At 35.0% G+C, this 25,205-nt stretch overlaps 1 protein-coding gene across 1 annotated transcript in view; it reads right to left on the reverse strand.

The window, feature by feature from the left end:
• Positions 1–627: 627 nt before the first annotated feature.
• The window catches only part of LOC149778348 (surfeit locus protein 1-like), a 31,114-nt gene continuing 6,536 nt past the window's right edge, over positions 628–25,205 (reverse strand). Inside the window, exons 3-9 of the mRNA XM_089939169.1 lie at positions 25,019–25,140; positions 24,138–24,320; positions 21,126–21,198; positions 19,154–19,201; positions 17,931–18,051; positions 10,919–11,000; positions 628–809 (exon numbers count right to left, since the gene is read on the reverse strand). Coding sequence (XP_089795295.1) covers positions 713–809; positions 10,919–11,000; positions 17,931–18,051; positions 19,154–19,201; positions 21,126–21,198; positions 24,138–24,320; positions 25,019–25,062 — 648 coding nt within the window. The 5' untranslated portion in view covers positions 25,063–25,140 and the 3' untranslated portion in view covers positions 628–712. The remainder of the gene's footprint in view (positions 810–10,918; positions 11,001–17,930; positions 18,052–19,153; positions 19,202–21,125; positions 21,199–24,137; positions 24,321–25,018; positions 25,141–25,205) is intronic.

Here is a 25,205-nt window from a genome sequence, read left to right on the forward strand (position 1 = left end):
CCTCAGTATAAGGTGACCTTACCAATAAAGTACACTGGTGTACTGCTTCTCTGATAAGTGTTTTTCTTAGGAATCAATATATATGAAGGCCATTAAGGGGTTTAATGTCATTTTTCAGAACATGGTGGGCTATATATAGCTGCCAGTATATTTATGGTGGAGAAAGAATTCAGGAAGAACCACCAACCAGAACAAAAAGCTACTGGCAAGCTTTCTCACGTACCCACAATGGTCAAGCTGAGACCAGAACCCATACAGACAGGTGAGATGTGAGTGATTTGTGAAGGTGAGCACCAGGGTTCCTTACCTGTTGTCAGTTTGTCATTATGAACTATTTTACAGTATAGACATTCTCCTACCCATCCTTTTGCTCCAAAATTGACTATCATCTCGAATTGCTGCTTAGAATATTAAAAAACTGATATGGAATGGAGGAGGTGGGGGGGGGGGCGGAGAAATTTTTAAAAATTTACCCGATAAAATTTTTTTTTTACAATACAGTCCAGAAACATTACATACTTCCCCTCTTGCCAAAAGTAATTGTGATTACAGCCCATCCCCATAATTTTGTAACAAATATGAAACATATTCCCTTCTCCTAGCAATAAAAGTACAACATTAGAAGAATAAAAATCAAGAACAGTTTATTTGCTAATTACTATTTATATGAAAATATTGTTACACATTGCAAAAATGTACATGACCAGTGACATCATTTCCTTGTTAAAAACATGTTGCTGAGATCAGATCTAGGTGGTCGTCTGTATCTTTTGTTCCACAAGATCCATGTAACCCCAGCTAGTGCAAACCTATAAAATAAAGAATACAGATTTAAAAAACTGCACAATGTAAACTTTATTGGTGCCAATTTAGAGATCAAAGAAATCTGCAAATAAGTGAGGCTTTATTTAGTAATATAATACTTCTTACTTAATAGTGTTATAAACATGACCTGCACAAAAAGGGAGACCACTTTTAGTGACTTCACAAAAGCAGCCTCACTAAATGGAAGACCACATTGTATTGTGTTTATACAAGTGAACTGCCTATAAGGCAAGCCATCATTTACTCATCCTATTTCGATTTTACACATGCTATATCGTGTGTGTGTATATAATTTGGATTTTTAACATAGCTTTAAAAAAATCCAGTCATATCACTATGATGTCTGCAGTGTGGCAGTTTATGGTGATGTCTAGCACTGGGGCATCGTATGGCAGACATGTAGCATGATGTCCCACCCAGTCTCATTATCCTTACACCAGGCTGACCAGTCCTAACATTAACCTCTCTTAATGCTGAGTGCCTAGCAAGGCAGCTGTAAGTACTATTTTTATAAGTCTTTGGTATGACTCGGCCAGGGTTTGAACCCGTGACCTCCCCCACATGAGGTGGATGTTCTAACAACTATGCCACTAGAGCGGTCACACATCCTATATGGTACATGATAATGAACCTGCTTAAAATGATATTCATCTAGAGAAAGTGACTTGCCTTTCCTCAGCCACCACTCTTCAACAATTACCACTCATAAATATAAGATGAGGTGTGTTTTTTTTAAAAAGTGGCAGTGATGTCCTTTGATGACTGTCACTGAGGGCCACTATGGCAAAACTTTTTTTCTGACAATATGAACTCTTTTGGGGTTGACAGTTTACAGAATTAACTTAGTCCAACTATTCATCCATTCCTGTATATATATATATATATATATATATATATATATATATATATATATATATATATATATATATATATATATAGTGTGACCCCACTATAACATGTTAGTCGGGAGCCAAAAAACCCGACCGCGTTATATACCGAACTGTGTTATATGCAACCAAGTCAGTTAGCTGAAGAAAATGTACCCCCCCACCACAAAAAAAAAAAGTGTGTGTGTGTGTAGGTAATAAATGCGGCCGGTAAAATACGTGCTTCGTCGGCACAGTTACGATCTTGAATTGATGCATATTAAATGAGAAATAAACCTGTAGTGAAAACAGAGAAGCCATAATATAATAGTTTACTTTATTTAGAGAATCATGAATTGGTACATATATGTGAATCCTGTTTATATATAAATGTCTAATGTATAGCATGAATAGAGTATCAACACCGTGTACTCACCTGCAGACCTCATCATATACATTGAATCCACAATACAAGTGATTCCATCGAAAATATGCACACACAGCTTTAAAATATTCATTAATTTTGTAACAGGTCATATTGGTCTGAATTCAGTGGAAAAAAATAGCACAATCACGTAACGAATGACGAAGCCCATTTACTTTAAAGTACGTTCCAAGTCGGTAAAAGTTAGTTTGCGTTGGCATAAACATTTTCCCTACAAAAAGGAAACTTTCACAGCACAGTTAACGTGTTCCAGTCACGTTGGAAAATGCAAAAATCCATCAGATTCTATCACTTTTATTTAAGTTTGGTACTGACTTCCTTCGAAGAAAGTTCTTTGCTGTTATTGAAAGATTGTAGTTGGCTTTCTTTGATGAAGGGTGCATGCACTATTGAAGTCACCGCAAAAGGACAGCTTTGGAGAACCAAACGAATGCCCATTTCTTATTGTGGTGGCAACATCAAATAATTGTATCGCATGATTGAGACTGGTATTTTTTCCATTTGCTGAGCATGTTTTCATAACAGTCGGTGCTTCAAAGGTATCTGTTTCCTTTGAAATTTCAGCAAACTATTTTATCTGGGTACATTTTTAAAAAGGAATTGGCCGTTGTTTAGACTATTCTAGTTACTGTCCCTCCATGCCTACTGAATAAACCAATAAATAAGATGTATATTTTTTTGTATAAAAAATTTCTTTCTTTTTTTACATTTGTGGTAGCAGTGTGATGCTGCCTTCCACTCATGCGTCTGAAAATTAACAAAGGGTCAACGGACGATAGAGATGCAGGTGTTCTAATGACAGGGATTACTACAGAAAACGTGAGCATTCTGAAGAATTTAATTCTGACTGAAACGAAGAGGAATTTTACTTACCATCCACATACAAATGTCAGTCTTTGTAAATATATTAATTACTAGTGAGCGGCCGAAAATCCGATGAAAGATAGATTATGAGACAATGCCTCGCCCGGTTGATCTCCATTACCAGAAATGTCAAGAACAAAAAATCGGATATTTCATGCTAGATGTCAGGATAAGTGGATTATGATATAACAATGCACTGTTTAGATGGTTTGTCAGTATGGACAAAGAATTTGTTTGTGTAACAATAGATAAATTTCAGAGCATTTTATATCCAGTTTGCAGCTTCCTTTCATGGGGCCTTTGAATTTCTGCATTCCAGACGAATGGATGTATATAAAAGTTTAAACGGCCAACAATGATGCCAACAAATAAAAAAACCCACATGGTATGTTTTGCAGCCAAATAAGGAAAAACAATCCAAGTTTGCAACAATGGCGAAGACCTATGCAATCCCAGAATAAACTTTTTATGTGTTTTTTTTCTTATTCTTACTTTCAAGAAGAAAAAAATAACACTTTTTCATGTATGAGAAAAATACTTTTTCGCGTACGAGAAAAATACATATAAAATTTCAGGAGCCAAGCCACGATTATCTTGTATTATTCATACGCGATCTCTTCCTCAAAATGATATGCAACTTTTTACGTTTTCTTCATACTGTTTAAGAATTATTTTTGTGCACAAGAAAAATACATATATATGAAATTTTGGGAGCCATGCCATGACCATGATAACGGAGCACACTATAGCGTGGTCACAGTGTGTGTGTATATATATATATATATATATATATATATATATATATATATATATATATATATATATATATATATATATATATATATATACACACACACACACATACACACATGCCAACCATTATGCTTTTGGTGTAATCATTACACTTTTTTCATTAAATTGTGCCTTACACGTAAATGTGTTTGGATTATGCATTTTTGGTATATACCACTCCCCCCAAAATTAATGATTTGTTTTTTCATTTATACTAACATCCCATTAATCTTTCATACGGTATAGACGGCTTCTACATAACCACAACATAAGAGTACGCTTGTCTGTAGACTTGCATGCACTTTCCTAACAGTATTATGTTCTATTTATAGCAGATGTCCTATTTGCATGAAACATGCTGGTTTCTACTTAAACTTTTGACCTTGGTTTCTATTTATAGCAGCTGTATGGCTTAGGAGAGAACAGACTGGTTTTCTAACTTTTAATTTTTGCTCACAGATTCTTTATTCTAATTCATATCTGATACAGAACCAGTCTAGGTATTTGGCACTAAAAGTCAAGTCAGATTTATTCTAGTCAATGGGCGTGTTAGAGCAAACATATTTTTCAAATAATTTCACTAATGGATTAGGAAAAGACGAAACACTGATTCAGAGTTAATTCATGTATTACACAATACAGCGTTCCATTCTAGGGCAGCTTCATGCCTGTATGGAAAGGATTTTGTATTGGTCAAGGTGGTAAAACAAAGAAACCTTGAATTAGCTCATTTTACTAACTCCAATACTAAGGTAACTTGATTTTTTACAGCAGAACTAAATTGTGGACATGAATTTTATAAATGCACAGGTGTTATCTACTGAGTTCTTAATAGAACACGGACTACCCCTAGTAGTAGAAGACTACATTGGTCCTTTGTTCAAACGGATGTTTCCCGATTTCAAAATTGTAGAAAATATGCATGTGCAAGAACAACATCATCTAATATTATTAGGTGCTTAGCAGAAGATACTTCACTTAAAACTGCAGAAGCCATGAAAATTGGGCTGTTTAGTATTGTAATAGACACTGACCCAGTGATTATGACAAAAAAGTTGTACCCAGTCTGTGTAAGAGACTTTGACAACGAAAATGGCAAAGTCAGAGTGCTCTTCTTTCATTACCAGAATTAACAGTGGATTCCACTGGAGAAAACATTTTTTTTTTATTTGCTTGATAATGCTTTGAATAAACATAAACTGGAGAACTGTATGGGGTTTTCAGGTCATACTGCATCAGTGATGACTGGAATTCATAAATGAGTTGCATTCTATATTTTGAAAAATCATTGTACATATCAGGTTGTCTCTGTCAGATGATGCACCATGCTGCTGATAAATTAGAAGAATTCTTGAAGTATCAAGTTGGCACTCAACTTGACAATGTACTTCATGGGGACAGTTGATTTTTTCCATCTTATTACCCAGCTAAAAGACCCAACAACTGTAAGATATAAAATTCCTCTTCTTTGTCAGGTTATGAAAGGAATATTGGTTCTTTACCATTCTAATGCTGAATCTGAGAGATTGTTTAGCATTGTTAACAAAAGTAAAACTGAATTCAGATCCAGGTTCTGTAACCCAGCACTTAGTGATCTACTGGTGTGCAAAACATTCTTAGTCTCAGTTGGTACAAAGTGTTCTGAAATACAATATGAGAGTCTGTTGATTTTTAAAGCTCAAAGTGTTATGTACAAAAACTTGAAGCATTAATTGATGTTAAAAATCCAGAGGGATAAATACTGTATATACTCGCGTATAAGCCAAATAATTTAGGAAAATTTAAAGGCCTGGAAGTAAGGGGGTCGGCTTATTTGTGGGCCAATGTCTAAACTTGACAGTTTTTAGATATTTTGGGTGACTACCGTAATGGCTGTAAATGCTGTGACATGAAACAGTGTTTTTTTCCGTGTCCTAAGACACAGGCATATAAAAAATAACTTTTCGGTAACCCGATGTTTATAAAACTGTTATAAAGTACTATGATTGATTTTGTTATTATTTTGCAAGTGCATATTTTCTGATTTCTCTAACACAAAATTAAATAAAGGTAAATACAGACTTCATAATTCGCAGGACGGTTGAGTTTACACGGGAGACCATGCTGAACTATAATGTACAGTACTTACACAGTGCAAAGCTTGCATAGCATCACTTAAATCCTTATTTATTCCCAAACATATTAGATGCAGATTTTGCTTTATTCATTGTTTCGACCAAATTGCATTCTTCCTGATGACATTTCAGCTAGTCCTTAATAGCTGTTTCATTTACGTTGAATCACATGCTCACGACTCATTTTTAATGATATAAGCGATCCTAAAAACTGAGGTAATATTTTAGAAAAGGTATGTACGTTTGATTGTACAAGGCACATAACCATCATAATTTACATGTTCAGGAAGAGTGGTAATAATAAAGGCTAAAATTCTCATAGATCAACTAAGATCAACATCAATCAATTTTAGTTTTGTGTTTTGGCTGAACAAACATCATAACTTTCCACATGATGGAAAGCTTGATGTTTCGGCGTCTCCCATGTTGATAGTCGGTGAATTTGTCTTTCATTTTGCGACAGTAATACTGGCCTGTTAATCATTAAAACCCTGAAAATGGCTTGTGTTAAGAGGGAATTTTGACCGGCAACTATACCAATACATTGATGTGTAATTGCCTTTTATTCCATAATATTAGCACGGTTACCGTAATTTGGTAAAATGGGGTGTAAGGCATATCTATGAACTTTTCAAAAGCCAAGTATAGAGACTGAATAAAAAAAAGAGATCAAGACCTAAAATTGGGAGGTTTCTTGTGGCATTTTTAAAGCCTTGTTTTCACTAAATATTGATTGATCTTCCTGGTCCAATATATGTGAAATTCGTAAAAAGACTCCCCATTTCTCCCTGTGACGTGCCATATTTTCGCCCAGGACGTGCCCTATTTTCATATTCTGGTCAGCTGTGGTCAAACTGCACAATAGCTAAAGATTAGTCTTAAATAAACAAGCAAGAAAGCTAGCGTGACTAATTAAAAGTTAATCCTTATCGATGCAACTATGTTGTGGAAACGACTGGCCCTCCATCAAAATTCAAAGAAACCATGTTCTACACTATTGTGTGTTACGCAAGCACCAGCAATTGATTGGCAAATAAAGGATTCCCAATTTTGTTGAACGAAAGGTACCAAAATAGCCAGCCTCATGGTACCTTACATGCGGCAACTATTTTCCCCTCTTTGTATATCCGACCTTATTTCCTTATTATCAGCTCATAAAGCATTTAGTATTGTTTATTATAAAACATATTTCGAATTAGTTTTTTGATGACACATTTGCTGCGTGGTATATATTTTCATTCCTTCTTTTAATTTAACCAGTGTAATTAACATTGGTATACAGTAGTCCCCCTCTTATAAGGCCACCCCTAATGCAGCGGGGAAGTGGCCTTATAATGTGGGTGGCCTTTCTAGAAGGGGATGACAAATGCGAATAGTAAATAGATATGAAGAAAGTCACAAGTACATTTAATTTTAAATATTTAATATTTTAATTAAAAAATCACATGCATGATGTGAAATAAATGTAAAACAAACTGTGTCATCATTTTCAAAAGAATGCTATGAATAACCATTGATATAGTTTTTAAAACTGTCTTTATAATTATGTTACAGTTCACATCATCTGTCACTTTGTTGGTAAGTCTAAAAAACAAACCAGTCTCATCACATTAAAAATATCCTTGCTGTCATATCCCCTGCATATATCGTTTAGTCTTTTGTTCCAATCTTCGACAACTTCATTATTAACATCAGTTGATTCTCCACTAAGGACAGAATACTTGATATTGTGTCGCACTTGAAATCTGTGCAACCATCCGTTACTTGCAGTAAAGTCGTCATATCCCAATTCAACTGACAAAATTGTTGCTTTTTCTTGTCATTCAAATCAGGATACAAATGTCTCCTGGCTCAAACAATCTTCCTTTCTCCGTCCATTTCACCTTCCCACTTCTGCAGAATTGTTTCATTATCTTTCACGATATTGTTTATCTGAGTCTTCCCGACATTAGTTTTCTGCAAGGATCCTCGACGACACCCCCCCCCCATCAGTTGAATTACTTTCACGTTCTCCTCTAAACTGAGAATTTTTATTTTCCTCAGTGACATGTTGATCTTTTTGTAGTAAGTTATTCATGCTGCCAACTACAATACTGATAAAACAATTTTGTATACATCTAAACAAATTGCCGTGTGTTTTTAAAGGAAGTGATCTTGTCACGTGATTCATTAGTCGCAGTCTGGTACCCTATTGTTTTTATACATTTCTTTACACTAAGTGAGAGAAGCCAAAACGGCTTCAATATGTACCATTAACATCAGGCAGATTTGACCTTGCGGCTGTTAGGATTCGTAATTTTGACAATTATTGTCAGTAGTAATAGCCACTGATTATCAAAGTGAACAAGCTCAACATCTTACTAAGGGAAGCCATAAAGGCTACCAAACCATTTTCCTGCTGACTTAGGTATTGTACATCGATACTGCCACTTTTCAGCTGTTACTACTGTTCAATAATTGTAATTTTAACAATTATCAGTGCCTAAACCAGACATCTTATGATAACACAGCAGTAAGGCTAATTGGATTACATGTACGTACCCTTTTGTATGGATTAAAGGTTGAGTCTTTCTCGGTTTTTATGGAATAAATTTGGCTTCTCGTGAGGCATAAATGATATAATATTAACCTTAGTGGTAAATGTACTTTACTCAACACTTCTTTCTGTAATGAAAACCTGACATTGGGGAAACAGAAATCGGATTACTTAACACATGTTATGAATAAAATACTGGTTCTGGATACATATTCAAATAAAATGCGGCCGCTTGTAAGGGGTAAATTTTATATTATTGCAATAATGTGCTGGCTGCTGGTCGCGTTAGCCGGGTCGTCTTTCGCGAGGGGTACTTTTGAATACAAACTCGTTGGTGCCAACGGATTCTGGCCGTAAGGAGCGGATGGCCGCTGGTTAGGGGGGGGCCGTTCAAGAGGGGGACTACTGTATATGGTATAAAAATGCCAGGTGTTCACTCGTGTAAGTTTCTTTCATGGGAATGGCGCTTTAGCATATCAAGTTACAGCATTCGTAGTGATCACTCATGGGACTGAAATTAATTATGGATGATTTTATATATGTTGCGGTTTATTTTTTGTTCTAGTTTATTTTTTTATATTTTTTTTATTGTTGTAGAATTATTACAAAAAATTATTCACGTGGATACTGTTTATACTTAATATTCTATTTAGTGAAGAAGCAAATTCTTTCTAGTAATTATTTTGTCACAACAATAATTCACAGGTGATACAACAGAACATGTAGGACTTTTCTTGTTTAGAAGAAATGAAAATCGAAGACATAATGTAATAATCGGGAGTTCTCTGCAAAAATTGGAAGATATGAAATCGAGAGGTAGGCGTGGAGTGACTCCCAAAATCAGGAGTTTTTTTTTCGCCCTCCTGTCGTGAAAGTTGACAGGTATGGTGTAAGGTTGCATACATCAAAGCAAACTACAATTCATCTTTTGCAGTATTAGCATAATTTTTGAAGCATTATTTCTGAAACTTCATTATTGTATTTTGGAAATATCATAAAGTTTAGCTCAATAATGCCCATGATTCAACTCCATGGGATGTGCTTAAATCAGCGTGCAATCAAATCTACAATGTACATGCGGTGGTGCCATTATATAAATATGTAGAGTAGCCTAATTGCAAGTGTTGAATCGAACCGTATTGATGTTCGTTGTGTTGTCATACTGGGATTACATTTTAAAGAGTTGGGTATTTACAATTTCAAAGCAAAGGAAAAAAGTAATTACTGGTGCACTGATATAAAATGTCCAATGAAATAATGCATAAACAAAATTTAATCAAGTCAAAAGGGATAGGTAGTGTTACAGCAACTCGTGATTGCTAAATTCTTGTCACCGTTCAATCAGATCATGCACCAATCTAACTTACGGAGAAACAATAAGAAAATAGAAAATTAAATAAATTATTTAAATATACATGTAATTTTTGTTAAAGAAAAGTTTGCCTAAATAAACACATTTAGAACTTACCTCGTGCATCTTGAGATGTCGCGCAGTTGTGGGCTGGCTTATACATGGGTCATGCACTTTTTAGTGTTTATACCTGTTCAGTTTGGGGGGGTCGGCTTATACATGAACGGGCTTATATGCGAGTATATACAGTAAATCATTTTGTACATATGCTCCTTAAATTTTTATCATGTCATATGTGGATTACTTTTTTCTGCTCAGATTTCATGTGACAAAGTTTTAATTCTGTTGTTTTGTGTGTTTTGTTTAATACGACATCTCCCATTCACTGGTTTTAAATCTAAAACCAGGTCAAATAATATCACCAAGAATGAGATACGGGCAGTCTAGGTCAAGTGTAGTCTGTGAGAATGAGACATAGATATTCTAGGTCAAGTGTAGTCTGTGAGAATGAGACATAGATATTCTAGGTCAAGTGTAGTCTGTGAGAATGAGACATAGATATTCTAGGTCAAGTGTAGTCTGTGAGAATGAGACATAGATATTCTTGGTCAAGTGTAGTCTGTGAGAATGAGACATAGATATTCTAGGTCAAGTGTAGTCTGTGAGAATGAGACATAGATATTCTAGGTCAAGTGTAGTCTGTGAGAATGAGACATAGATATTTTTGGTCAAGTGTAGTCTGTGAGAATGAGACATAGATATTCTAGGTCAAGTGTAGTCTGTGAGAATGAGACATAGATATTCTAGGTCAAGTGTAGTCTGTGAGAATGAGATATGGAAGATCTAGGTTGCTGTGGGTTTAATCCATTTTTCAGCACACAATAGGCTGTACATGGTGGCCTAATAACTGGTGGAAGAAGAACTCAGCTTTACCACCAACCCACAATAGTCAATGCGCATCATTTGTACAAACCTTCATGCCCATATGTTGATGTCAAATCTGGTTGAAATCAGTCTAGTATTTTAAAAAAATAAACTGAAAGTCACAATTTTTTACTATAGGCAACAGACTATGGTCATCCTGTTGTCAAGGTGGGCTAAAAATATATATGAAAGGGAACTTACCATGTCGTTGCATAACTTAAATGTTGATCTCGGAAATGCATCCTGGTCTGCCCACCTATTGGTCCTCCTTCAACAGTACTTGCTGGAATCAGAAAATAACAACAAGTTAATAACAAGTTATAATATCACTTAAAATATATAGTGTGCTAGAAAGTGGCTGGACATACCCAGTAATTTCACATACCATCACTGAACCGTAGAAGTTATAAACAAGGTGTTTACTTGTGAACAGGGATATATCTGGAATAGCTGACAATACAATGACTGATTTGGAGGACTTATGCAATCGGAACTAAGTGCCTTATGTAGAGATAAACCATAACAGACCACCAATATCTATTTGGACAGGATTTAAACCCAATAAACAATGGTAGTGAGTCTGTGTAGGGGTTGGAAATATTATTGTAATGTATTAGTTGTGATAATGTATCAGTGTAGGAGTTGGAAACAATATTGCAATGTATTAGTTGTGATAATATATCAGTGTAGGAGTTGGAAATACTATTGCAATGTATTAGTTGTGATAATGTATCAGTGTAGGAGTTGGAAATACTATTGCAATATATTAGTTGTGATAATGTATCAGTGTAGGAGTTGGAAATACTATTGCAATGTATTAGTTGTGATAATGTATCAGTGTAGGAGTTGGAAATATGTATCAGTTGTGATAATATATCAGTGTAGGAGTTGGAAATACTATTGCAATGTATTAGTTGTGATAATGTATCAGTGTAGGAGTTGGAAATATGTATCAGTTGTGATAATATATCAGTGTAGGAGCTGGAAATACTATTGCAATGTATTAGTTGTGATAATGTATCATTGTAGGAGTTGGAAATATTACTGTAATGTATCAGTGTAGGAGTTGGAAATACTATTGCAATGTATTAGTTGTGATAATGTATCAGTGTAGGAGTTGGGAACATGCATCAGTTGTGATAATGTATCAGTGTAGGAGTTGGAAATACTATTGCAATGTATTAATGGTGATAATGTATCAGTGGAGGAGTTGGAAACATGTATCAGCTGTGATAATGTAACAGTGTAGGAGTTGGAAAAACTATAGCAATGTTTAAGTTGTGATAATGTACCAGTGTAGTGGTTGGAAATATTATTGCAACATGTTAGTCATGATAATATATCAACATGATAACTTACATCAGCACCGAATAGATACAAACTCTGATTAGTCTGGATGTAATAAACAAATACTTCAAAACGAAGTCACCAAAGCCTAAAATTAGGTCACAGTGACCACTTTTAGAATGGTCAAGTTATTCTTTCTGAGCTGCATCCATACACCAATTTTCAGAAATGTAGGTAAAACAGGTCCAATGTATTGCAGGTATAACAACTGGACAGCTTAAAAAACTAATATCACTCAGAAGTTAAAATTAGACCACAGTGAGCTAATTTTGGTATGGTTGGTCAGTCTCCTTTAGATGCATCCACATATTAGTTTTCAGGAATGTAGGTGAAACAGGAATCAAAATATTTAGTGTGTAACAAATAAGCGCCAAAAATGAAAACAAAAGGTCACTTGTAAAAAAGTTAGGTTGCACTGACCTAATTTTATAGATTGGTTTGGTTACTGTCCTCGAGTTGTATCTACATATTATTTTTCATGAGTAAATGAAGTGGTTCCAAAATATTAATGTTTAAGTAATAAACTGTGAAAGAAAAAGTCATTCAAACATTAAAATTTGGTCAAAGTCATCAAGTTTTGGGATGCCCAAGATATTCTCTTTGAGATGCCTCCACAAAAAAGTCAGTTTATGAGCGCAGGTCAAATAGGGTAGATGAAACTTGAGTGTAGGTAAACTAGGAGTCCATGAAGCTGAGTATAATTGAAATAGGGTCCATGAAGCTGAGTGCAATTGAAATAGGGTCCATGAAATTGAGTGTAACTAAAATAGGGTCTGTGAAGCTGAGTGTAACTAAAATAGGGTCTGTGAAGCTGAGTGCAATTGAAATAGGTCCATGAAGCTGAGTGCAATTGAAATAGGGTCCATGAAGCTGAGTGCAATTGAAATAGGGTCCATGAAACTAAGCATAACTGAAATAGGGTCCATGAAGCTGAGTGTAACTGAAATAGGGTCCATGGAGCTGATTGTAATTGAAAAAGGGTCCATGAAACTGAGTGTAACTGAAATAGGGTCCGTGAAGCTGAGTGCATTGAAAAGGGTCCATGAAGCTGAGTGCAATTGAAATATGCTCCATGAAACTGAGCGTAACTGAAATAGGGTCCATGAAGCTGAGTGTAACTGAAATAGGGTCCATGAAGCTGAGTGCAATTGAAATAGGGTCCATGGAACTGAGTGTAACTGAAATAGGGTCCATGAAGCTGAATGCAATTGAAATAGGGTCCATGAAGCTGAGTGCAGTTGAAATAGGGTCCATGAAGCTGAATGCAATTGAAATAGGGTCCATGAAGCTGAGTGCAATTGAAATAGGGTCCATGAAACTGAGTGTAACTGAAATAGGGTCCATAAAGCTCAGTGTAACTGAAATAGGGTCCGTGAAGCTAAGTGCATTGAAAAGGGTCCATGAAGCTGAGTGCAACTGAAATAGGGTCCACGAAGCTGAGTGCAATTGAAATAGGGTCCATGAAGCTGAGTGTAACTGAAATAGGGTCCATGAAGCTGAGTGCAATTGAAATAGGGTCCATGAAACTGAGTGTAACTGAAATAGGGTCCACGAAGCTGAGTGCAGTTGAAATAGGGTCCATGAAACTAAGCATAACTGAAATAGGGTCCATGAAGCTGAATAGGGTCCATGAAGCTGAGTGCAATTGAAATAGGGTCCATGAAGCTGAGTGCAGTTGAAATAGGGTCCATGAAGCCGAGTGCAATTGAAATAGGGTCCATGAAACTGAGTGTAACTGAAATAGGGTCCATGAAGCTGAGCGTTGGCAAACCAGGATGCATGAAACGTGAGTGTAGTCCATGAAGCTGAGTGCAACTGAAATAGGATCCATGAAGCTGAGTGTAACTGAAATAGGGTCCATGAAGCTGAGTGCAACTGAAATAGGGTTCATGAAGCTGAGTGCAACTGAAATAGGGTCCATGAAACTGAGTGTAACTGAAATAGAGTCCATGAAGCTATGTGTTGGCAAACCATGATGCATGAAACTTGAGTGTAGATGAACTAGGAGTCCATGAAGCTGAGTGCAATTGAAATAGGATCCATGAAGCTTTATTGGAAAGGGTAATATTAAATAGAACTTTAAACTAATTCTTGTTAAACAATGACATTAATAAAACTAAAGTAACTTATTCAGCATGCTATATGCTAACAACAGTGTTTGCCAGTATTGTTTTCATATAATCTATCACAATACTCTAAAACCTGTCTTAACAGGCACTGGAAAAGGTGAGTGGCCCACTTCACATAATTTTTTTAAAGTGAGGGGAGTGGAAGAGGATTTACCAATGGATGAAGTGTTTTATGATATAGTGGTCCAACTCTTGAACAGTTCCCTTGACCAGTGGTTATCCGCTTTACATGGTCAAAGTTCCATGTCACCGACAAGTTTATGTTCAAAATTACCCTTCAAGGATGTCCACCTCCAACATGGTCAAAATATAAGTGCAAAAACTGTCAAATTTGCATCTTGTGAGCAGGCACATAAAGGCTGTTTACAGACATGACTATCACTAATATTTGTTTATTTCTAAATTCAACACAACATTTTTTCCAACATGCCAAAAAAGTAAATTTTGTCTATACAATGAAGTAAGTAACCCATATGTATTCACAGCTTTGTGTTCCTAAGATGATATATTTTGTCACTTTGATAATTACTGTTATTATCACTGATAATTATCAAGATGACAAAATGACTTCTTGTAGATTAAAAATTGTATTTAAACATACTAGACTGAAAGAAAAAAAAGTTTACCACATGACAGACTCACTTCCTTTGTAAAAATTGTGAAACTCATGTGATAACTATGAATTGCTAATGATGGAGTAAGTGGTTGCAAAAAGTGCAAAATGTCATCAGGCATTCTCAGGTTAGAATGGACAGTGAAAGCAATTTGACTAAATGAAAAGAGGGATTGATCATTACTGAGAAATTTGATGTCAGAAAGATTCAAATAAACATCGTCAAGATACATTCAAATGCAGTGAGTGGGATAACAGGGATAATTACAGCCAGATGTACTGACAACCACAAATGATAATTATTCTTAATTTTTAAACAATTAAGCAATTAAACAATTTGTAAACAATTATCACATTAACAGATTAATTCTAGAACTTGATGGCATTTCTGTAAATTTTAAATTTATTAAATTTTTAAAACAATTAGTTAAGCTTTTCATACTTTATATGTTATAATTGCTGACAAATGTGTAATCCCCTTATAGAAAGACAAATTCTGTCATAAGTAAAGCTGCTAATGGGTACCTGCCTGTTGATATTAACCCAGGTAATAAAATGGGTTACTGAGTGCCTATTAAAATGAAAATTGTTTCCAAGTTCAGATCCAAGTCATCAATAGCGGTTCAGACACAGAATAATGATTACAGTTTGAAGATTAAGTCATGTGACTATTCTGCACAATTATTCATCATCATTGGGGCTCACAGCATTGCTTACAATTTACTTGTCATATGTGTACTCATATCATTGCTTACAATTTACTTGTCATATATGTACTATATAATAATACAAGGGAGGACACCTCTCCTTTCTCATGCCACCTATTTAACTATCAACACTAATATTTCAAGCCAGATTTCTCATAGTGTAATAAATTTGGTAGAGATTTTTAACTCAGGCATTCGACTTGGTATGCCTCTCCAAAGCTTGGCTTACTATCATACCTTTACGGTATGTCAGACCATTTTCCCATGCTACTGTTCAACATGGCACCCACTTAATATGCAGGTGCAACTCACTGAGTAGAATGCTGTCCTCTCATTGGCCAAAGGAAAATGATGTACTGCACCCATTTATAACTTATTTTCAGTTGGCAAATGAGAAGGCTGTAGTCCATTCAACACAATGCACTTTCATATTAAGCATGCGTGATCATAGTTATGATGAGCTGTAGCATCAGACAATGGCCTGGCATTCCTTAAAAAAGTCCATAAAGTTAAGACAAGTACCATGAACAGCACATTATATACCTGACCCATCTTTAATAGTCCTCTGTGTAACTTAAATCTGTGCACAGAAACCGCTTCTCTTCTTTCAGTATTTTGACTCCCAACCTAATTGCCATTTATCTTAACACAAGTAAAAGTCGTCCACAAAGTATGATGCAGATCAACAATGTTATTGTGCATCAAATATTTTTCTTCTTTCAGTCACAGAGTACTTCACCTTTGACCTTCTTACCCCTAAATCAATGCTTCTTCCTTACCCCAAAAGTGCAGGCCTTCCAAAAAGTTTGGTAACTGTAGAAGTTCGACAACTCGAATTATTATGCAGAGATCAAATTGGTAACAGGCAGATGTGGATGGGGAAATATCATAGCATAATATACTCCACCTTAAGGCGCACAATTACAAATGTGTAAAATCATGAAATTTGTTGCTACTACCTTAAAATCTAACATTGTCATCCACATATATGTAAAAATGTTAACAAGCTTCTCTGGATATAAAGAGGGAGGGTGCATAATAAAAATTTGCCCCAAATATTGTACTCTGTATCAAACACTGGCACATCATGGAAAAATGTAAACCACAATGTGCCATTTCCATCTAAAAATGGAATAAATATGGAAAATGTTTTTCTTAGTGGAAAAGCCATACATCAAAAGTGGAAACAACTGTTTTGTTTTGCTTTTAGGTTATTTAGTTCCAGGACAATTAAAGTGCCTTCCCCATGTACACAACCTCATTGCCGACCCAGTTTGGTCTGATGGAAGGAGTCAAACCCAGTCCCTTTTGGTTTCAAGTCTGGCATGCGAACCATTCAGCCAATGAGGCATAAATGAATGCCCACTGAGAGGCATAAGCATAATTATTGCTATTATAAATGGCAAAAAAAGTGTAATTTAGGCGTAAAAAGTGTAATCAATATATTACATGCCAGAATTACTATTTACAGCAGGTATGAATAAGATATATTGTTACGACTAACCTGGTAAATTAATGCAGCTGGGAGAAACAGAATAAAACAAAATAAAATGAAAAATTATTTATGTTCAACACTCACTTTAACTAGTGTACATGTTTAACTTTTGCTGAATGATCGTGATCTGGAATACTGTAATGATCATAGCCAAGTGCTCAGAGTTTTGTAATACATTAGAATCATATTCTTATTTTAAGGTTTGTAAAGCGGTGTTAATTTGTCCTTTTCTCAGATCTGACAAGTTTTGAAGTTTGAAAAGATCCATCTGCTCTAACATTTTCCGTCAGATAACATTCACAACTCATACAGTAAAGCTTTTCACTTAACATCTGGCACCATTTTCTTTAAAAGTAAAGACTGGTTCACTAATTAACTACCTTATCAATAAAATGAATCTGTGAGGCAAAGTTCACATATCAAGAAACCCAACTGTTTTCTTAAAAATGGGTCATATACAGTTGCTATATATAGCAAATAAGGAAAGTCTTTTTACGCTATTGTTATGCAGCAGTCACTTTTTTAAAAACATTCTCTTCAATTTATATGAGTGGAATTAAAGAGATGATAATAAAAATGACAAAAAAACATTTTATATGTATGAAAAAAGCGTAATCCATATAGTCAAGCATGAGATGTAATTTGGTGAAAAAACTGTAATGACTACTCAAAAAGCATAATGCTTGGCATGTATGATGTGGCTCCAAGAACTGTTTTAGATATGGCAGCAATCTGAAAATCAAATTAGCTATTATTGAACTGATCTGAGTACATCCAGTATTTTAGATATAAATGATCTGAGTACATCCAGTCTTTTAGATATAAATGATCTGAGTACATTCAGTCTTTTAGTTATAAACGAACAGCTGAAACGAATAGAACGCATAAGCACTGCAGCAACTAAATGCACCATAGCACTCACCAAAATCTGCATCAATAAAGACAAGTTCTGTTCCTGCTGAGGCGGCCAATGTATCAATGTCCCGATATCTATATGAATCTGGAAAACTCTTGTCCCTTACTTCAGAAAAAAAGAGAGCTCTCTAGAAATAAAGAACAGAACTTTTAGTTTTTTTACTGAGGATGATTACAAAAACTGCAAAGACAATGCACTCTTAGACTTATCTTGATTAAAACACCAAATTAAAATATACTTTTTTTCCCCATCACAATAGAGGAAATCAGCAAATAATCTCATTGAAAAGTCTAGATTGCATGGTTATACAAGTCTGGAATCTCAGTTAAATGTCCTGGCCATTTATGAAATACAAAATGGAACAAAATTTGTCATGCATATATCCATGGGTTATACTGTATTTACCCCACTCCACAGAATATGGATGGGCTCAGGATCTATTGTAAAAATAAAATGTTTGGAGGGGGGATCACTTTTCATTTGAAACAAGAGGGAAATGTTCTAAATATATTACTGATTCTATGAAGAAATGATGGCTGGGTATGAAAATATTTTGTAAAATTTTTGCCCCTTCTTATAATTTTTTGGTGTAATGAGAAATTAGTATGAATTTTGCTATTCTGTATCCCAGAATGAACAAAGAGCACCTGAATCAATTAAAATACTATAACCCTGAGTACCAGAATAACTTTGAATACTATAACACTGAGTAACAGAATCACTTTGAAAACTGAAACCCACATGCCAGAAAAGAACACTTCTATGACTGTTTTCATAAATACAAAATATTTTTGGTTCAGAAATACAATACTGTACCTCAGCTGATCAAATCTGGTGTCATTTCTCACTATAGAAAGTGTAACTGACTAGTTTTATTGCTGAAATAATTTTTACATTGAGAACTATATTGTATGCAACATTCTAGCATACTTGTATAATATCTGACAAGTACATTTTAAATCAATGTTGTTTATATAGTCTGGATAAAAACTAAACAGAACTTATATTTTTTAATTGTAATATGGAACATCTTAAAATTAAATTTACTTGTTTAATGTGAGGATTAAGATAAATGCCTGAAATTTAATAATCACCTTATCTTTAAACTATATGTAATTCTTAGGGGTTATGCTACTTGAAAACTCTAATAACTAAAAAGACGTCGGTACAGCTGTACCTAAAGTACCAATACTATTTACTGTACACATATCACGCAAATGGTGTCATACCTTTTCATTCTTCCTGATCACACCAACAAGTTCAACTTCTCCTTTCACCTGAAATGAATAAGTAAACAATGATTAAGTAAATTTGGTAAATTTATTATTCCCTGTCTAGCATGCTGAGAAGCACAAAGGTGTTAGTGCTTGATATGTGACCGTAACCTTGAAGATATAACTAAAACTGTGATACCTGACATATCTTCCAGTAGAGATGCCTATAGCATGCCAAGTTATTTCTTCTACAGCTGAGGTGTTAAAAGGCCTTTTCTGAAAACATGATCTTTGACCTTGACCTTCAAGAAAGGACCCCAAATTAGATATACAACACACTCTCTAGCAATGACAAGTAAACACAGTGGGTGCTACCAACTTAACTCGAATAGCATAAAATTACAGTCTGGATGAGAAGCTGTGATTTACAAACTAACTGATGTATGATGGAACAGACAGAATGTGAATTCTATGACACCTGTCCTTTTCACAAAAAGGATGCTGCAATACACATTATTTTTTCCAGATTTGCTTGGAATAGTGCATAATAAACTATGGGAAAACTGAATATATCCTACCAAGCCTAGAAATCAAGAGAACAAGTTGGCCCAAGATTAAACTGCTAGCCTGAACAGGTCAAAATCCTAACTAGGGTTGGGGGACATCAGTGCCTGGATTATCCCTTGAAATTTGGTTTAGTTAATCCAACAAATGGTTGAGATATTTATATATGGATAAACTATATGAATTTTGGTGTAGTTAGCCCAACAATTGTGCTGACATCTATGATGGGATGCTTTTTCTGAAATTTTGTCTAGTTAGTTAAGAAAATGTTTTAAATGTTGTGGCAAAGTTGTTAAATTTTTAAATCAGAGTAGTTGTAATGGACTGTCATTCTTTTACTGCATACCTGCCTCACTGTACTGACCTCATCCAAACAATTTAGCCACATGCCATAATGCAAAATCCATCACTTATATGACAAGTCTTCCAGCTATGACTTCATATTATGAAGCTGGCCTAGAAACTATTAAGAGATGCAGGTGTAATTTTAATTTGTGTCCATTTGCCCCTTGACCTCCTACCTCAGACCCCAGGGTGGGAGATATGGATGACACACCCATTTGCAAATAGATACAACAGGGGTGATATAACAAAGTTTCATTAAATCCCACTGGATGGATATACAGGTGAATGTATGGACGGATGAATGGATGGACAGATAGAGAATATTGCAGCATCCCTATATTGTTTTAAAAAGTGAGGATAAACATAATAACCACTTTTGACAGCATTTCCAAATTAAAATGTATAAATGGCGGAATGCCCTGTGCCAAATTTTGATCTAAACGGGCCAAATATTGTTTGAGAAGAAGCCATTTTATGATTTTGTATTAGAAGTGAATTTATGTGAGGAAATATTGAGAAGTTTGTACAAGGTCATTTTCTGAAGTCAACAACATAGGATGTTGTTTCACAATGCCCACATTTTAAAACCTGGAAAGTTAAAAGTAAAAAAAAAAACACCAAACAAACAAATCCAAAGGTAACTTTAAAGTAAAACTGTTCACTAACTAAGGATCATCAGCTGTCAGTTATGTTAGGGTTAAATTAGCAAACATGTTTAATGTCAAAGACTGGTCTTTTGTGCATATTTTACACATGTAAATATGATGCATGGAGCCATTCTTGAATATTACCTGAAAACCAGTCAAATGATCACTGTCACTTATATGCTTATTGTGTGAAGCACACATTGGCAGTGTTACAACCTAAATCAATAACAACAGTTCAAATCTACAATTTTCACATCTCTTCCTTGTCTATAATTTTCCTACAGTCACACAGTGCAAACCTTGAGAAAATTTTGGGTGCACAAAAAAGTCTAAACTGGGTACATTTTGCATGTGCACACACCTGTATACATTAAATGAAGTCAGTTCAACCCCAAGTTCTCAAATGAAACACAGCTTTTGATTCAACTTACTTGTCCCTTAAGTCTGGTTACAGGATTTCTCCTAGAGGGTGGCACCCAGCCTCTGTTTACCAGAATTGTCCAACTGAAAGAAGGGTGTCTCATGTTTTATCTAACCACTTTTTAATACCTGCCCTCTTTGCAGAAATTTCTGAAGAAAATTTAACTGATAAATATACTGTCCTGCATCTTTATGTATGTAGCAATATTTATATGAGAATATGAAAAATATTTAATAGAGCCAAATATAATAAAGAAGCAAATAATGTGAAAATAGCTCAAAGTATGGTCTATTTTATAACACAATCCATCATGACCCAATCTGAATGATAAATAAATTTAATTAACTTGGAATGATTACAGTTAATTTTGGGTTCATTGATTGTTTTAAATCTCAGATATATAACTTCCATCTTTGAACCCACAATTGTGTTAACACCAGAATACAGATTTCTCCCATGATAAGGCAATCATGATAGCAGTCTGATAAATTTGTTAAAAAGTTTGGGTTTATTATCTAATAAATATCCATCAAAACTGTTTTAAAAGTGAGGATGGATTTATCACTGGATAAGGCTTTATTATTTAATAAATATGATAAACATGTTCTGATTCTGATTCTACTCACGAATTATCTAAAAAATATCAAGAAATATAGTGTAATCTTTAAGCTATGCAGTTTTGGATGTGCATGGATTTTAGTAAAATAACTTAAACATGAATCTTAATATTGTTAATGACATTATGACCTCTGCTAAGACCAAAGAAAACTGATAACTAACATTAATTATGTATAGCTAAGTAGCTAATGTTGTTGTTGTGGGTTTTATCACCATTTTTCAGCACACAATAGGCTATGCATGGTAGCCAGTATTAATGGCGGAGGAAGAACCCAGGAAAACCTGGGAAGAACCACCGACCCACGAGAAGCTACTGGCAAGCTTTCTCACATATCCACATTGGCCGAATCTTAGACTCGAACCCATGCAGACAGAGGTGAGATGGCAGTGATCCGTAACGGAGAGCACTGCAGACCACTCGGCCACTCGGGGCCCCACTAAGTAGCTAAGAATAACTACATACAGCCAAGTGGCTAAGAATAACTACATACAGCCAAGTGGCTAAGAATAACTACATACAGCCAAGTGGCTAAGAATAACTACATACAGCCAAGTGGCTAAGAATAACTACATACAGCCAAGTGGCTAAGAATAACTACATACAGCCAAGTAGCTAAGTACCTTTCTGCTAAATATGGGCCATTTGGTTTTTAGAACTTACAATACATTTATTGACTATCTTATCAATAATTAGCCTCATTATAGTCACCAATTTCAGCTCAAAAACACAGCAGCTTGGCATAAAAAAGAAGACTGTAACTGGTGTTTTATCCATTACATTCAACCTCTAATGCTTAACAAATGGGAGTATAATTTTCCAAGCATGTAACAGTCTTTCTAAATGTAAATCCCAGCATTTGACTGGCTAGCATCCATTGCAACCAAAAATGTACAAGGTACATTTAGCAGCGGGTTACTGCTATTAAGAAATGACACGGTCTAATGTATATTTAGTAAGAGTATTAGACACGTACCCCCCCAATATTGTCACATGCCAATTTATGTGATTAGCCCTTTATCTAGATCACTGCTATATAAATGTATGATATTGACTAAAACCAGTCACATTAGTGCTGAAGTTGTGATGGGTGTGTATGTGATTTAGATTTTTAACGTAGCTTTAACAATTTTTCAGTCATATCGCAATGATGTCTGCAGTGTGACAGTTTATAGTGATATATAGCACTGAGGCATCATGCCGCAGACATGTAACATGATGTCTCACCCAGTCACATTATCCTGACAACAAGCTAACCAGTCCTAACACTAACCTCTTAATGCTGAGCACCAAGTGAGGCAGCTGTTAGTATAATTTATTGTAAGTCTTTGGTATGACTTGGCCGGGGTTCGAACCGGGACCTGCTGCATCCGAGACGGATGCTCTAACCACTAGACCACCAGAGCGGTCTAAAGTTGTGATGGGAAAGCCACCAATGGATGTGTGCATTATCACATGTACTAGTACGTCTAAGTTTGTTCCATAGCAATGTTTTTTTTAAAACACCTATTAAATATATTTCCTATGCTTTTTTTCTGTAGGACATATCTATATTTTACTATGTCTAGTCTAGTACATTTAAACTGACCCAACTTATATTAAACCTACTACATCAATCTCACCATCCTATGTCATAAGTGTGTGTAATAATTGGATCTGTCATACAGCAACTTTGCATGTCGGTCAGCTGTAACAACTGGTCAAAATATTTGAAGAAAATAGAGCTACACAGACTAAATACCCAGCCAATATCAATAGCTACTACTTCAGCACTGCCGGTGAACTACAAGGAAAGCTTTTTCCTATAACTTTGCTATAACCAAAATCACTTTTTTAAAACTGAAGATAATGTACCAAAGACAATCAAGTAGAAGCTGTTTAGCTTCGCAGGTTATCTTGTCTTCCTGACTAGATTTGTGAAAATTTAGGAAAAATCTACCAGGTACCTGTCAATCTTAATGTTCAATTATCTGAGTGCCCAATCAAAGGGAAATTGTATTAAAGGTGTATGTACAAGGGTTATAGTCAATCTGGGGGGAGTACCTGAGCCCCTGAACACAACTTCATTAGTGATTTTGACTTTTTCAAATACTTTAAACCAATTCTTGGAATTGGTTAAGATTAAAGTCAGTAGTGATCAGAAATGTCTGTAATGCAAGATGGTGAAGTTGTCTATGCCTACTGAGCCTATACTAATTGCCTGCATAGGGAAACAGTCATGCACCATTGTTGCATCTCTGGAATCTCTTGTGCTGACAGCACTTGAATGGGAACAAGCCACTGGCTAGCGATACAAGATATTAGTTGTTTCCTTGGGGTCCATCATTTGCATAACAGTAAACATTTTTTTTTTAAAGTTCTTATTTAATTAAAAAATCTATGGTTGTTAAACACAAAGATACTTACTTTCTGTCTGATAGCTTGAATGGAGTAACAACATAAGCCCCTGTCTGTCTATTCATTTCTAGTGGATTTGATGTGTTGGGTGGATGAACATTTGACCTAGGTACTACATACATTTCCTTCAGGTGGTCAAATGTACCTCGAACTCCCACACTCACGTATTCCATATTATTTATTTCTTCTACACTGTAAAACGATTGTACAGTAAATAAACTAGGAGCAACAAAAATGCATTACAGCCATTACACATCAAAGCCAATCCAACATCAACAAAAGCAGTAAACAAATATTTAGCAAATTAATCTTCGATTAGTTTTATAAGCAATACAAATAATATACTTGGAACTACAATTTTAATATTATTAATGCTTACTGTGTTTGCATCTAGTATTTTCATAAAAATTAATTAAGTTTCATAAGCAACACAAATAGTATAATTGGTAACAATTTTGATATTACTAATGTTTAACTATATTTACATCTAGTATTTTCATAACAATTAATTTAGTTTCATAAGCAATACAAATAATATAATTGGAAACAGTTTTAATATTACTAATGTTTACTGTATTTGCATCCAGTATCTTCATAAAAATTAGTATGTAAAGATTATTTCATACCATGCATCCGATAGCTACCTGTTACTGGAATTCAACTAATATCAATAGTGAATGAAACAAGACCTAAGTATGTCATTAGTTCCACAGGTGATATACATTCTGAAGTCTCACTTTTTGGATTTGTATGTATTTTCTTGTCAGTCTTCAAACTTTTACAATAACTTTGAGTTTCTAAAACTTGACTCAAAGTTGCTAACATATACAGTACACACTGGATATAGAAATCCATAAATCCAGAAAACTTCCAGAAACACAAGATCTCACCTGGACGGTAATGGGATTGGTTCCCTTTTCATTTTATCTTCCATTTCTTTGATAAGACCTTGCTTCCATACCCATCGGTATATCTGCCAGACACCAAGAGCTGCAGATGTAATCGGTATAACCTGAAATGTTTAGTAGTATACACGTATAACTGATGGAACCTTTGGCATCTAATTGGTAGGAGCCT

Source organism: Sinohyriopsis cumingii, chromosome 17 (assembly GCF_028554795.1).
Source record: "Sinohyriopsis cumingii isolate HCF-2022 chromosome 17, ASM2855479v2, whole genome shotgun sequence".
Lineage (NCBI taxonomy): Eukaryota > Metazoa > Mollusca > Bivalvia > Unionida > Unionidae > Sinohyriopsis > Sinohyriopsis cumingii.